We start from the raw sequence: 16,107 nt of genomic DNA on the forward strand, positions 1-16,107 counted from the left end.
CGAAGAAATTTTAAAAATAAGTGAATTGATCCCAGTTATTGAAAGGGCTCTTGGAAACTTTTCAAACAGAGATAATGGCGGGATTGTCCAACCCGTGCGGTCGGTTGTACCAGTCGCAAAATATCAAGGGTACATCATCTTTACAATACAAATTACAGCCAAATTCATTGATCCATGCATTTTTTTGCTACACCCTTATTCATACAGAGCCAGGGATAATTATTTTAAGAATACAGGGCCCTAAATCATGATCAGCTACATCTATATGATACTGATATACCACAATGACTGTATAAAATATCTCACCACTGTGGCAATAAAAATTAATTTATGGTGAGTACATGTATAACTCATGGGAGTATCAACAGGTACTTTTATGCAATGTCAAGCCACTGATATTTGCATTCACAGAAGCCCAATATGGATATCCCTTTTATATTGACCTGGAATGAAAACTGGAATCAGTATTTTCTCTTTTTGCCCCAAGAGAATTTTTTTCTCAAATTTCTTGGGAGATGGCAGCTGAAATATTGAGTTTCAAAAAATGTGCAGTCATTTGTTGAGTAATGTATTCACAGTATATTATGTAATATTAGAATATTAATTTTACAACATAACTCATATTCAGAAACTGATGATAATGGTATAATATATGACAGTATTGAAATAATTCATTCTAGCTTTTTGGAAGATTCAGTATGTTGTGTGGATGAAAAAAATTTCAGTATTTTATATTTTGATAACTCAAACATTATGCATTAAAATTCAACAAATTTTCACTTAATACATCTGTATAGCATTTACGGTGCATAAATTTGCAAGCTAACCAGACTCCAATATTTAACAAATATTAGGTTTCTTGGAGTAATGCCGTGCTTCTCTGCTCACGAACATGTCTTAGCAACCAAGTTGGTAGCATTTTATCCAACTAACTATGACAAAGGTTTACCAACACACATGGCAACTTTGATGGTATTTGATCCAGAAAATGGGAGCCTAAAAGCAGTAGGTGTTATTACAGTAGTACGTCTTGCTTAAATGTGTTCCATACATGTAATAAATCTTACTTGTGCATTTCACAATAATAATAATAATCTCAATTTTCATATACCCCTTTACCCCTGTATGTCATTAAGAAATGAAGTAATTTGTATGTCTGCTCATTATGAATTGGCTAACTTTAAATTACTGTTCCTCAACTTTATTTCACTTTACATTTTTTGCCCTCACTGATAATTGCAGATAATGGATGGAGAGGTAATTACAAATCGAAGGACAGCAGCAGCCTCAGCAGTGGCTACAAAGGTATGATAATAATAAACAAATGGAGATGTGATGTAAAATATAATGAAAAACATTTAAATTTCAAGGGCAAATTATAGAGTCCTTCCAATAGGCCTATTATTTTTTTCTCTGATATGATATTTGAAATTAATTATTCAATTACAGTTGTATTTTGATCTTCTCTCCTCCTCCTGGTTTATCATTCATGAATCCACAGAATCCACTATAAATTGCAGCTGTTATTATTATAATTTAAAAAAAAAATTAATAATGAAAATAGTTTTGGCTAAAAGAGAATTCAGTCACATTTCATTGCTTTGCTTGTTGGGAATGTACTAGCAAGAAAATTAGATCATGATTTTTTTCTAAAACTAAAACAAAAACTTACATTTAAACATTTTCCTTTTCAGTATTTGGCCAATCCTAAATCACAAGTCCTTGCTATAATTGGGGCAGGGCACCAAGCCAGGAGTCACCATCAAGCCTTGTCAACATTGTTCAACTTTACAGAGGTACCGTACTTGTGATAAATACTACTATTTACAAAATGTTTTTTTTCTCTGTCAGCGCTAACAACCCTAATTTTAGAATAAAGACATCCTAAAATCATTTTAACAGATAAAGAACAGAGTGAACCAACTGCATTTTATTATAGCATGTTTTCTACTGGTTTTTTAATAAGCCTTTTTTTACACAAATTTAGGTAAACATATACAGTAGAACATTGGAAAGTGCAGAGAAGCTCTCCCAGGAGATAGGTAGCACAGCTAAGGCATGCAGCAGTGTAGAGGAAGCTGTAAAAAGAGCAGATATCATAGTAACTGTTACGTTTTCCAAAGTCCCAGTGTTATTTGCAAAGTGGGTAAAACCAGGAGCACATGTGAATGGTAAACAAAAAAAATCTTAAGTACATTAATTAGGTGTGACAGTGAATATAAATTGTGATCATGCTGGGGTAGTATAACGTTAGTGGTTTTATTGAATGTTTACAGTGCCTTGAAAAAAAAGAGCTTTTATGAATACAACTGTTAATTCTATGATAGGGGGTAAATTGTGATGATACAATGTACCGGTATGTAGTAAAATGGAACAATAAAATTATATTTAGCAGACATTCTTAAACATGGTGAAAAACGTAAGGCATTCAAACAAAATCTCAACTTTTACAGTTGCCAAAGAAAAACTTTAATCTCACAACCCTAAGAAATTGCGTCTCTTCCAGCTGTAGGTGCTTGTCGTCCAGACTGGCAAGAAATTGACCCTGACTTAATGCGAGGGTCTGTATTGTATGTGGACAGTAGAGAAGGGGCAATGAAAGAGTCTGGAGATGTAATCCTTTCCAAGGTATGTACAAGTATTACATGTAAATGATTTAGCTATAATGAGGTGAAACAGCATCCCCATCAAGTTGTCCGTGTCTTTCAGTGGTGAATCCAGGATTTTGTTAAAGAAAGCAGGGGAACAAGGGGGACAAGGATTTGAATTTTTTCTGAGCAAAGTAAAGCAAATGTAAAAGAGTAGATGATGACAATTTTAATGTAACATTGGAGGGTGAAAGAGATGAAAATTGCTTGGTTTTGTTTATTTTGGTAACTTTTTTTTTTTTTTGGGGGGGGGGGGGGTAGGGAGGGAAAAGGGTTATCTTTGAAGCTGGAGGAGGGGGTAATTAACATATACTGCACATACATTAGCAAAAACTGACGAGATGTAGCAGCATGCTATTTATACTGCTATACTGTTTTTAAATTTTGTCTACAAAGCATTTTTTCTACTCATGTAAAATTGCATCTAGGCCTGTATCTGTTAAATGATTGAAGTTATACCATTTAATTCTTTCTCCTTCCAAGAGTATGATACCAACCAGAAAATTAAAGTTAATTGAATGGTATTAATTATTGTTTTTTTTTATTGATAAAAGGTTTTCAGTTACCTTTAACTGCATATGTATATCAAAATAGAAGTGGATAAAATAAAGGCTGTCAGAGTTTCTCTTCAGGCTGAAGTTTATGCAGAAGTTGGTGAGGTAGTCAATGGCACAAAGCAGGCCTTTTGTGAGAAAACCACAGTGTTCAAATCACTTGGTGAATATCCTTTACTTGTCTGTTGCACCATTTGTGCAAAAATTTGTCGATGTCTTTGTATGGCAAAGCTTACTGGTTTATAACATCCTGTGTTGTGTGTTTATTCATTCAAAATGAGGTACATGTAGTAGTAACAATATATTGTTTGATATATATGCAATTTATTTTGAAAAAAGCATGCTTCTATTATTTGAATTAACATTTTTGAATTCAGGTAAATATTATTTTTAATTGCCCTTAAAATTCCATTGCCTAACTTGAATTAAAAAATGATATTTTTTAATATTTTAGGCATGGCTGTGGAAGATGCAGTGTCAGCAAACTTGGTCCTGGATAAGTTGAGAACAACATAAAGACACAAGCCAAGCCATCAAATAGAAAATGTGGAGTAAACACATTATCATCACAAGATATACATAAAATAGCAAAGTGATATTTCAGTGAGGATGAAAATAATAATCATGATAATATAATATTAGCAAAAGTAACAATAATGATAACAATATAACAGCAGGGCCCAATGCTGACTCATGTTTATTAAATATATGGCACTAGTTTGGGATGCTAAAGGGATAACAACTCTTCATACGAGATCTATAGTACACAATAAATACATTGTAAACAACTTACAGAAATATAATCTTATTTTATCTCAAAAAGGGCAGTTATAGCAATTAATCTGAAATCTGTGCTTGTCATTGGACCACGTGACCACCACATGGCTATACTCTGTAACAATTTCTTCAGAGTATTACAAAAAAAAAAAAAAAAATTGTGAGAAAAAAAACGGACTAACTTTGTACGTAAAGGATTCATTAACCATCGGCAAGTATGGAATATTGCCATTTATCCCAGGAAAAGTCATATTTTGGCCAAAATGAACAGTTGTTATCCTCTTAACATTGCTAATTCAAATATACTCTGAATGAAATGATGAACATAATTACAAGATTTTAATAAAAAATAAATAAATAAATAAATAAATAAATAAACCGAAGGAACAATAATATACTCTGATATTCATCATTTGTTGGTTGCTACTATTTCTTATCATGAGAATCGCCCGGAAGGAGTCACAGTCAGTGGTGTCAGGATAAACAATCTCCGCTTTGCCAGTGATACGGTTCTTCTAGCTACGTTGAGTGAGAATCTCCAAAATCTTTTTGAAAATCTCTTTGCTGCAATTGCCTCCAGCGCAAAGCTTGGATTATAGGTCGACTGCAAGAAAACAAAAACCATGGTGGTTTCAAAATCAAAGGCCACACCACTTTGCAGATTGCTTCACGGGAACACTCCCATCGACCAGGTCTCCTCATTCGACTATCTCGGGGCCCTTGTGACATCCAACACCTGTTACAAGACAGAAATCCAAAGAAGAATTAGTCAAGCAAAATGCCTTCACCCTTCTCAGCCAATCTTAAAGGATCGTTGGCTGTCCTTTAAGATAAAGATCCTCCTCATTCAAAACCTGTCTGGTCTCGTCTTCTGTATGGCTGCGAGTCTTGGAATTTGACAGCAGAAACACAGCGCAACATTGAAGCAGCTGAAATGTAGTTCTACAGGCGAATGATCCGAATCTCGTACATTGATCATGTTACCAATAAAGATGTCCTTACATGGTTTGATCAGAAAAGACAACTCCTCAATACTGTCAGAGATAGACAACTGAAAATCTTGGGTCATTCCCTCAGAAAAGAGGGATTGGAGAATCTTAGCCATAGTGGTAGAATGCCCGAGGCAGACAACAAAAGACCTTCCTTGACAATTCTGAATTACCAACAAGACACCTTTGGTCATGGGCGGGGAAACGGAAACCTTTGGCGAAATATTCTACTTCCACTAGATAGATATAAACTGTTATTAATGAGCGCTGAAATTTTAAGACTTTATGCCAAGTTGTTGGTATACCTGAATTATTGTTAAAAAGTTGAAATATACAATTTTTGTAAATATATGTAATCCGATGTTCACATTTAATTTACAAAAAAGCAATCTTCAATTCTTCTGTTAGCGATGTATTTGACTTATGATTGAGAACGTAAATAAACACCTATGTTACAAAATGACATGAAGCAAATGGCCGTAAATCTGCCAATTTCTAACAATCAAAACTCTTTGGCGACTCCTTTATCTTTGTCAAACATGTAACTCGTTAGCTGCCAGTACCACTTTAAACACCCGGTTGGTAATGCAGGTCCTGGGCAGCCTCTAATAAAGTAGCCTCCATCTCTCCGAACCTCCAGTTTTAAACATAAATGGTCATAGAGGCGAATCGTGGACGCGAAAGTTACCGAATTTTGATATTTTACCCTTGTAATGAATATGCCGACTTTGCCTTATTAATTAATGTAATGAAAACGCTGTTTTATAACACACCATTTTCCAGATAATTTAAGAGATTCCCCTCAGCCAGAAAAAATTAAGTGTTTTTGTGGATTTTTTCTGGCAATATGACATTTTCACTCACTTTTATTTAATGTATAATTTCTGTGTATTCAGCAAATGCTTTTCACACAGCATTTATAATTATCTGTGAAATAATTTTGCGTATGAACAAGTCCTAAGCGTATTCTAATTTCATCAAAATCTAATTGATGTTTTTAATGCACGCATTTTATGTTCGGAGACATTGTTACCTATGTACGTTGGCTTTGCTGCCGCACTCTCTATGCTACAGACTGATCATGAAGAGTTGGTCATAAAATATAGTTCGTACATTGCTCGAGGACGTTCACAAAGGTCGCTTACGACAGTTTGTTTTATATATATACCGGTACTGTACTAGTACCTGTTATTGTTTAAGAGGGGTTTACATTTAATTTCCAATATGTATGCATCGCTCCACGCCCTGTGGATTGTTATACTACTGTTGCAAGTTGTACACGGTAAGTTTTGGACGTTGTACATGGTAAAGTTTGACAACAATAAGTAGTTTATACATGGGGAAAACTCTAGTCACGTTTAAAATTATATCAAGTGTTCACCATTTGTATGAGGCAAATTTCAGTCCTATGCGTGTGGCTGTGAATCTAAGGAAGTGTGAATCTTGTCAACAGTAAGTTGTGCGAAACTTTCAACATGCAAAATGGGACAGTGCGTTGTAAAATGTTCGTTCATTTGAGGTTATGTTTAGCTTTCAACTTAAAATGGCTGTGGAATGGCACTGAACGTATGTTTATATTTTAATTTGCGTCCTAAATGTCCTAAATGTAACGTTCAAGTAACGCTGAAAAAGCGATCCGTATTTCTTTCTATACAGTGTAGATAATGATTTATGAAGGTCCGTATGTCTATTTCAATTTATTCTCGATTTTCCCATGAAACCGGCGTAGCTACCGAATGAAACAAAACTGGGGCAGAAAGACTAGATATCTGATAAACAGGCCTTCCATAAGTGTCGTGACTTAGCACATAAAACTGCTTATAAAGCGCGCAAACGTATGCAACGCAGCAATGCCAGTTGAGTGTTATCTTGTTTGACTAGAAATGAGCAGCATAGTAATGTATAGGCCTAGCTAAACCTACGGCCTAGATGCCATGGTGGAACGGCGTTTCTCTACTTAACTGCTGGAAATGCATCACACCTCCAGGGCAAAGCGGAGGGACATATTACTATGTATAAAAAATTACAGGAATGCATAACAGCCAGCCAGCCAGACAGACAGACAGACAGACAGACGGACGGCTGACTGACAGACCCAACCACTGGTCCATTTTCTGTGCCGATTGTGTCTTGTATCATTTAGGCCTCCATGGGCAAAATACTAAAAATTTTACATATCAGGCCTATTGATAGTCGCATAAGATACCGGTATGTAGCAGATGTATGGGGCATATTCAGCGACATTAATACCTATTCGCACTGGCAATTTCGTCCGCGGTTCACGCTTAACCGCGGCTTTATCGGGGTTTACTGGACCGCGGTTTACTTGTTAGTGCAAATAGGATCATTTGTTAAAAAGAAAAAGAAAAATACGCTCTGGTTATCAATAATACACCAAACAGCTGTCGCCAGGTATGTCTGTTAATCACTGTTTCTGATCTTAAATGTAAGTATTAATGTTACAGGAACTGTGAAGCCCTGGATGTCACCGTTACGAGATTGTGTCATGGATACGTCACTACTAGTTGTGACATCAGCCGTGGATGAGAATTTAACACTATCATTTACAAGTGACGAATGCTACAAGGTATGGTGGAACATTACCTGTTTCATTGATTAGGTTTTTTCTTCAATATAAGGAGTTAACAAAGTGGAGTTAAATTATTTTGATGTTACAACGCATTAGGCCTATTTTTTATTCCACACGTTTATCTAAAATTTTTTAAAAAGCGCACGTAAAATACAAAAAAAAAAAAAAAAGCCGCGAGTAGTTTAATTCATGTTTTGCTTTTTTCAGAGGGTGCCGTAATTTGTGCGTCCTGCGACATTTACATGACATAATATTGTTGTGTTTCAGTGCCCCTTTCAGTATGTTAGTGACGATAAAACATCTGTCATAATACCGCCAAAAAGCAACTCTAGTTTTCAAGTGAGCACCCACTTCCCAGTGACTTTGAAACTGGAGACGTCTGCCTTGCGCAACGTGTGCACGTGCGTGATTTAAAAGTGTCTTTTTTCGTGTTTTTGTCCTTTTTTTTGTCGGGCTGGTTGAGGAGGTGGTAGGGTTTGCTTTTGAAAAGGGGAGGCGGGCTTGTGCGTAGGAGTTCTTTTGATTAGTATAAATTGGCTAGCGTTGTAAGCTATATACTATGAATAGTGTAAAAAGACGAATGTATGTGATGGTTGCTCTTAGGTAATTAGCCAGTGATGGAATATTATATGTGATTCTTTTCTCTATGTCAATCCATGCAAACTCTATTCAATTTTAAAGCCTACACAACAATTTTATACAATAAATAATTTTACGCATTGAGTTTAACCGCGTACTCCTTTTCAGTCAATACTTCAAGTACGCAGAATGCGGTGTATATACTTTAAATGTTGTCTCCCTGTCACCCGACAACTTGACTGCAGGGACCTGTGAGCTACAAATAAATGCAGAAGGTCAAAACAGTGAAATTCGTAAGTGTTTAACAAATATATGCTTAGTGTGAACTTTGACGATTTAAACTATTGTTTTTTCTATACACTTCTTTTTTCAAATATTATAGTAAAGATACATCAGAAATAGCAAGTCTCAAGCCTCTAAACTGGATAAATATTTTAATACCTGAAATTATATTGTCCTTCCGGGTGTTCCTTCTTCAGATGGTAATGGAAGACTATAATTTCGGATTTTTATCCGTGGTTCAAATCAGGAAACGGTCACATCATTTACCTTTAATTGTTTAATGCAAAAGACAACGTGTTGATAATAGGAATGATCTGTTCTCTGTTCTAGCCATCTACATTGCATTGGCCGTTCTGGTAGGACTTGCAGTATTGTGGATAGTCCTGAAACTTTTGATTTACAGGTAGGTGGATGTCAGTGTGCGCTTTTAAATAACTGCTTTTTTCTTCCTTTTTTTTCGTAGTGGAGAAGGAAGGGTTAAAAATTTCGATCGGCGCGTCTGCATGTTAAACAATGTAGACATTTGTTGACCAGTTTTGTTACTGAAAATTGAAGACTTAATTATATTTTATCTCTCGAATTACATTTTGAAATAACTTTGAATTTCAGAAAATGTGTTCGCCCCTTTATAAGAAAAACAATACTGAGAAAAAGGGAGGTGAGCGTATTCTGTTAAAGATTTCTTTTAAAACGTTCCTTGAATATGAAACTAACAATAAGCATTGGGCATTGTAGTTGTAACATGTATCCTGTTAAACAAAACTTTACACAATCCGTGATCTATTTTATGAGCACATACAACAATCCTTCATATTCAAATAATAAGACAAGTTTTCAAATTTAATGTTAAATATTTGATATTAATTTATATATATTGATGTATGTCATATAAACACATCTTTCAGGTGTCGGATCTGATAGAAGGTAAAAGCGCCGCCCAAAAGACCAGATTGATCTCTCTTGATACCTTTAGGGGGTAAGCGTCCACGGTAGGGGGATGTAGGGAGGTAGCATTCTGCACCCCCCTTTTCCAAACTACCTCTTCCCAATGAAAAAAAGAAAAAAACTCTTTAATCTCTGGGACCCGTATACTTAATATGGTTCAAACTGAACAGTTTAAACTTATTTTAATTTCATTCTCACATTCTCCCAAACCAGAACGTAAAGCACTCACCGCAATGAAAGGATTCGTTGGCCACAAAAGTGAGAAAAATCGTGAACAAACTGTTTAGTCTGTTTCAGTACAAAGTTGCGTCTTCCGATATATTAGGCGACGGTAGAACAATGCAATGTCGCTTAATTGCCTAACCCGTAAAATTTGCCAAATACGAACGACAACACCCATAACATGCATAAGGCTAAAAGATATAATACATACCACGCCAATACATAAAAATAAGTTGTATTATTCCGAAGTCAATTTTTCTGTCGACTTACGCACCTATGAAACAGAAGTATTAATCTCATATCAACGTGGAATGACGGTGTTTACTTTTCCAGTAATTGCAAAAATTGGGATTATACGTTAGACTTCTGAAAGTGTTAGATATGCTATACTAATTATGTGTTTTGCGCTCCAGTTCCGATCTCTTGTATTGTAATAAATTGACGGAAACACTTGATGATAATCCTGCGTAGTAATACATAGCTTTTTTAAAAAGCATTCTCGGTAAAATACAAAGCAAACGCAGAATTAGAACAACGGTTAAATCTAAAATTGACTTCGATCTGTAAACACATAGATACATCATTGTTAGTGTAAAATGACTATAAACTATCAAAAGTTATTCTTATTTTTTTTTTCAGAATATCTATCACACTGATGATATTTGTGAACTTTGGAGCCGGAAAATATTGGTTTTTGGAACATGCTATATGGCACGGGTTGAATTTTGCTGATCTCGTCTTTCCATGGTAAATAAATAACTTTGTAATTATCTTAATTCTATTATAGCTAGCTTTGATGTTATGATATAGTGCACAAATGTAAATATAGTTAAGCCCATGTGTCGTGAAGATGCCCATGTTTCATTGTTTAGCGTTGGTGGTAAAGTAGATACAATGTTGCAGTGTGTGAGGTGATATGTTAGTTGATGCAGCAGAGAGTAGCCTATTCTGCTATTTCGTGTTTGAAAAAGCTACTGAAAGCAAGGATTTTCATTTTAGTGAATGTACATAGATATAATAAATGAATATAGAATCATATTACATGCATTAGTGTAATACTTAACCTGTTTTTGTCAGTGTCATTTTTATTTATTTACCTGTTAATGTTAGTGTAATTGAAAGGCAGTGTAGAGCAAGATTAGCTTGATGTTTAAATGTAACCGCACATATTAGTCACATATGAAGATGGAGTTACCCTCGTATGTTTATTATTCCCTAAGGTTTGTATTTATCATGGGAACGGCAATGGCACTGACATTTCACTCCCTCAAGAAAAAAGAAGTTTCTTATGTTAAGCAGTTGAAGAAAATTGTCACCAGAAGCATAACTTTGTTCTTCTTGGGAATCGTTGGAAACACATGGTGGGCAGGTAAGAATTACATATGAGTAGTCAAGAACTTATTTTCAAAAGTTTCACCTGATATTCTTCAATTTGTGAATCGTGATGAGAGATTGTGTGACTTTTGTTTAAAACTTCTAATATCTTGTTGTAATCTCTGATGTAAAACACATGGCATACTTGTTTAATGGGATTATGTTTTACCATGCATAAACTTTGAACAGTATTTCATTTATATTGATTTTTACTGTAGTGACCAGAGTTGAAAATATTCGCATCCCTGGTGTGCTGCAGAGGTTTGCAGCCACTTACCTGGTAGTGGGTTTGGTTGACATGTTCTTCTCCAGAGTAAGTGCTGGTTCATTGGCGATGAGTGTTATAACGCAATATTAGGAAATCTGAAAGTTACATGTATATAACTTTATAGGATAAAGCTGTTTATATTGCACAAATGCAGGGTTTTGTGGTTTGTACTCGAAGACACGGCAGGCTAAATGTCGCCAGTCATTTAGAAATAAATTATTTAATTAGAAATTGTATAAGACATTAAATCCAAGTGCAGGGATGGATCAGCAATTATTTATGAGTAAGATGATTTTTTTTTTTGAAAAATTCAATTTGGCATAAATCTGGGATAGGATTACTTTAACTCATGAATAGGGAAGAAATGTTCATTGACAAATATGAATAAGATTTACATGGCTAATTGTTCTGTGCTTTGAAGGAGAAGATACTGTCACTGGTTGAAAACTAAAAAATTAAATAAAAAATATCAGAACCTGTAACTGGACATCAAAGATGTAGGATGTGTATTCAGTACTTAACAGCAAATTTATGTAATCTATTCTCTATATTGTTTTCCATTCGTTGTGAAAATATTTTCATGATATGTTTGTAGAAATTGGATCACAAAAGTGAAAATAAAGAGAAGCAGACTGGTAAAGATGAGGTAAGAATTAGTTCACATTTTGAAGATGATGTAAATCAAAAATTATTTAGAAGTGATGTGTTGATTTGTACTAGTTATTTTTCATGTGTTTACTAGATTTCATATTATGGGCTGCAATGTACCATCTTTTTTCCTAGACAGTAAACATAACCATAAGGATGATATTTTATGAATTCCAAACCAAAAGTGGTGAGCATCAGAGCCCTTCCTCAGTCTCTCCCCTCCCCCAAAAAACAAATGTTTATCAAGCTTCCTACAGAACAATCCATATTTCATATTCTTCATTGAGTATTAAATGCTTGAAGGGAAAATGAGTGAATGTCCTTCTACCCAACCTCCTTCACTGACAATCTGGACCTGCAGCTACTTAAGTAATGTATTAATATAGGGAGACTGTCTTTGGTATAATAATTGTACCGGTATTTTACTTGAAATAATCTCATGATCATTGCACCACAGTGAAAACCATTATCATTTGTAAGAAGTCCAACTTAGACTTGTATTTTCTTTCTAGAATGGTTCCTCTCATGAGCTTAATGAGATAGAGACATCATCAAGCAGCAATGTCAAAGTAGAACTAGGATCCAACATCATGTTGGATCCTTCAGTAGAGGAAAGGAGAGCAAAAAGGGTGATAATATTTTATTGTTATTTTAAACCCTTAATAGGGCTTATAACCTGTTTGATATTTTTAAACCATCAATTAACAAAGAAATGAATAATGGGTACATTAATAATATAATATAAGATATTAAAAATTAATGATAAAAGAAATATTTTAATGAAGTCTTAATGAAGCTTTTTGTATAATTTTTCTAGCAGCCATGTTGGTACCACATCACCGAGCTGGTGTTATATTGGCCAGAGTGGATAATCTGCCTGGCATTCATTGCCTTGCATCTGGGAATAACACTGGGAGTTAAGGTGCCAGATTCAGACTGTCCAATGTATGTATGTATGTATGTATGTATGTATGTATGTATCTTTGTATGTATGTATGTATGTATGTGTGCTATCACACCTAACACATCAATAGCACAATCAATACAATGATTCCTTTGAAAACTCACAAAGAAGACTGCTATAATTAGTCTCTTGTGCACATTGTTATACGTAACAAAACAATTCATCACAAAGCCAAGTGGACCTACTGCATGTTGTTACACCAACAGGTGTATGTATACAAAAAACATTATATCCTACCATCACAGCTAACACAATCCTTTATTGCACCACACACTTTCCAATCTTTTCATTTACAACCCATGGACCTGATACATAGTATCACTTCTAAACATCTTGTGCTTTGTAGAAGTAGAATTAAAGCTTTTTTCGTTGTTTAATGAAATCATTTAAGATTGTATCAGCCACCAATAACTCGGATCTAATGTGGTATATGAAACAGGTACTGCAGTACACACTTTTATAGGCATGCAGTTAAACTTTGTCCTTCATATAGAAAAAAAAATCTGAAAATTTCAAAATGCTTGCTTCCTTAATCACCAAGGAATACAATATCTGAAACTGTTCACAAAATCACAATGATCCATCTGGAAAATTTGTTAAGATATTTTAATATAATATTTTTTTACAGTTTTAATAAAATAAAAATAAAATCATTGAAATTACCTGACTGTATCATTATTATCATTTTCTTCTTCTTTTTTTTTTTGCAATATAAAGATCTAATGCACATTGAATGACTTATAAGTAAATCTGGTAAAAGTCGGCATTTATTTCAGAGGCTACCAGGGTCCTGGGGGCCTTGCTGAGGGTGGGAAGTATTACAACTGTACAGGAGGAATTGCAGGATATATAGACAGGTGGATTCTTGGAGCGGAGCGTATATATAACTGGCCCACATGTAAGGTATGTACAGGTTCATCATTAGTTGGTATACAGTACCCTAGCAGCCATATGTGGTAAAATTTGGAGCATTCTGATGTTCTGATGTAATGGCTTGGTAGTCCATTTTAGAGGGTAGGGAATACCAATTGCTTTCCATGTGATTAGCCTTATTTTTCGAGTATGATGCATTATTTTAGCCCAATATTCTGCATGAAACGTGATTCTTGGTGATTGGTGATTGACCTGAACGTATCTTGGTAATTGGTGCTTAAGGGGGGGGGGGTATTCCCTACCCTCATTTTGATTTGGACAACCCCTCCTTCCCAACCCACATTGACTTAGGTATGCTTAGTGAAAGCAACACTCTTGTTTGATCCCACTTATCCTTTGATTGGAATCAATGAATATTTTTTCAGTATATCATTATGTGTACATTACTGAAGCTTCCCTTACTCTAAATACTTTTTTAATTCCTCTTCTATATTATTTCTTACTGGGTACAGGAGATGTATAAAACCATCCTGCCATTTGACCCAGAGGGAATTCTAGGGACGGCCACTTCTGTTGTTATCTGCTTCCTTGGACTTCATGTAAGAATATGTATATAACACACTGACATTTATTTGATCAGTACTGTTCACACGTTGACAACTATTGAAAAAATATAGTCCCAGCATGTACTGGATATACTGTCAAAAAAAAAAAAATCATTCGTAACTTTTAAATAATGATTGGCTTATTATAACTGATGCAAAAGTATTTTTTCAAAAAAACTTGCTCAATCACTTTGCAGGCTGGCAAAGTGCTTCTTGTTTACAAATCCCACATGGAACGTGTAGCTCACTGGATTGTTGGTGCGCTGATAACGGTAATGTCCATTCCAACTAACACAATGGCATGAACCACACTCACAAACAAATCACAATAGCAAAATCAAACCTTACTTCTAAATTTGTCACTCTTTCCCTCTTAGCACATATCCGCAAAACTAAAATAGCCCCAACTTATCTATATCAATCCTTGATATTCAGATCTGTTTATTACAGGGAGGACTTGCACTGCTTTTATGTAAAGGCTCTAAAAATGAAGGCTGGGTCCCCATCAACAAGAATCTGTGGTGAAGTTTTCAGTTTCATTAATTCTTATCTCATCTTTTGTGCTTTTGACACACTTCAATGAAAGACATATCTATATTGGCATAGAGTGCCATAATAAGCATCGAATGTAATTAAAATCCTTTTAAAATGTTTTTCACTGTTGAGTCTAAAACTGTAGTAAGCCTGTGACTGATAGTAGATATATGATTACAAGATATTTAGCATTAAAATTGTTAAGGACGGATAACCATTCAATATCTTGTCAATGCAAATCTGTTTGCAACTCCTTTCGAATTCACAACAGATGCCCCCAAGGAACATTTGAGGTACCCCACAATATAAGACACATTAAATGCTCAAAAACACTATTTTTTTAAATAAAGATGATTCCATTTCATATGCAACATTTGATCACACCTCCTAGGTCAGTATCTTATGTGCTGGCACTGGCAGCAATGGCATACCTACTTCTGGCTGCGTGTTATATACTTATTGATATGTTCCACATCTGGACTGGGGCTCCCTTCTTCTATCCTGGTAAAGTCTGCATTACACCATTTCTATAAAAGTTTTCTCTGTTTCATTTATCAATGAATATCAATGAATGTTACAATAAGAAATAAAATTATGTGACATTATTCATGAAGCCAGTCTCAGTTTTCTCCTTAAAAACATTTCTCGCTACAATACCAATGCCGATTCTACAGAAATAAAAACATGATGGAAGTTTTGTTGGAATCAAATAACTTACTAATGAAATTGAACTTGTGAAAGCTACTTTGTTTTATTGTAATTAACCAAATTCATAGCATCTTTTAATTTAAAAATTACTTTTGTTCTTTTCAAATGACTTTTGATTCCCAGGTATGAATGCCATAGTTCTGTATGTGGGCCACTCGGCTTTTTCTCGGAGCTTCCCCATTCGCTTTGAGATTCCCGAGAACCACGGTGCCCGTCTCGCCCTGGACCTCTGGAGTGCTGCGTTCTGGGTCCTTGTCGCTTTCTACATGCACAGGAGGGGTGTGTTCATCAAGATTTGACACTGCATAGCGCAAGTTGACAGAATTCCTGTGGGAGCGAACTTTTCTCATTTGTCACGTATACCACAAGGGCATAAAATAGCAGTACCTTGGGTTGGGCATGGTGATGTCATACTCCTAATATGCAGTTATAAAAGAATACAAACGAAAGGGTCTGGTATGAAATCCATATTGCAAACGTGTTTGTGTTGAAAGTAAAAATGAATAAAATGTATGAACAGATGCACTTCAGATGGATTTTAGTTGCC

The 16,107-nt window shown here is 35.0% G+C and overlaps 2 protein-coding genes across 3 annotated transcripts; both read left to right on the forward strand.

Moving 5' to 3' along the window:
* Positions 1–143: 143 nt before the first annotated feature.
* Positions 144–5,431, forward strand: LOC106150712 (ketimine reductase mu-crystallin). The gene is made up of 8 exons (XM_013523677.2): positions 144–333; positions 855–1,005; positions 1,243–1,305; positions 1,695–1,796; positions 1,988–2,171; positions 2,507–2,628; positions 3,281–3,365; positions 3,657–5,431. Exons 1-8 carry the CDS (start codon positions 248–250, stop codon positions 3,716–3,718), a joined length of 855 nt encoding a protein of 284 aa, XP_013379131.2. The 5' UTR covers positions 144–247; the 3' UTR covers positions 3,719–5,431.
* A 642-nt stretch (positions 5,432–6,073) lies between these two features.
* Positions 6,074–16,090, forward strand: LOC106150667 (heparan-alpha-glucosaminide N-acetyltransferase). Of its 2 annotated transcripts, XM_087006427.1 has the most exons (19): positions 6,076–6,250; positions 7,434–7,555; positions 7,826–7,959; positions 8,306–8,430; positions 8,750–8,822; positions 9,029–9,077; positions 9,325–9,395; positions 10,226–10,333; positions 10,807–10,955; positions 11,179–11,273; positions 11,824–11,874; positions 12,389–12,505; positions 12,694–12,821; positions 13,617–13,743; positions 14,226–14,312; positions 14,516–14,590; positions 14,769–14,839; positions 15,244–15,356; positions 15,684–16,090. In XM_087006427.1, the coding sequence occupies exons 1-19, from the start codon at positions 6,193–6,195 to the stop codon at positions 15,857–15,859; spliced, it is 1,929 nt and encodes a 642-aa protein (XP_086862553.1). In that variant the 5' UTR covers positions 6,076–6,192; the 3' UTR covers positions 15,860–16,090. The 2 variants fall into 2 exon arrangements, with proteins under 2 accessions (XP_086862554.1, XP_086862553.1); XM_087006428.1 differs by lacking the exons at positions 14,769–14,839; positions 15,244–15,356 and having other exon boundaries at positions 6,074–6,250; positions 15,684–15,789.
* The last annotated feature ends 17 nt before the right edge of the window (positions 16,091–16,107 follow it).

This window comes from Lingula anatina, chromosome 2 (assembly GCF_051362555.1).
Source record: "Lingula anatina isolate TDL-2025a chromosome 2, LinAna3.0, whole genome shotgun sequence".
NCBI lineage: Eukaryota > Metazoa > Brachiopoda > Lingulata > Lingulida > Lingulidae > Lingula > Lingula anatina.

Bases quoted from the DNA above. Each gene is read 5' to 3' on its own strand.
- LOC106150667 (XM_087006427.1), top strand. From the start codon at position 6,193: ATGTATGCATCGCTCCACGCCCTGTGGATTGTTATACTACTGTTGCAA. The intron at 9,396-10,225 runs GTAAGCGTCCAC...TTTTTTTTTCAG, and splicing joins TCTCTTGATACCTTTAGGGG to AATATCTATCACACTGATGA. The intron at 10,956-11,178 runs GTAAGAATTACA...TTTTTACTGTAG, and splicing joins TGGAAACACATGGTGGGCAG to TGACCAGAGTTGAAAATATT.
- LOC106150712 (XM_013523677.2), top strand. From the start codon at position 248: ATGATCAGCTACATCTATATGATACTGATATACCACAATGACTGTATA. The intron at 1,006-1,242 runs GTAGGTGTTATT...TGATAATTGCAG, and splicing joins AAAATGGGAGCCTAAAAGCA to ATAATGGATGGAGAGGTAAT. The intron at 2,172-2,506 runs GTAAACAAAAAA...CGTCTCTTCCAG, and splicing joins ACCAGGAGCACATGTGAATG to CTGTAGGTGCTTGTCGTCCA.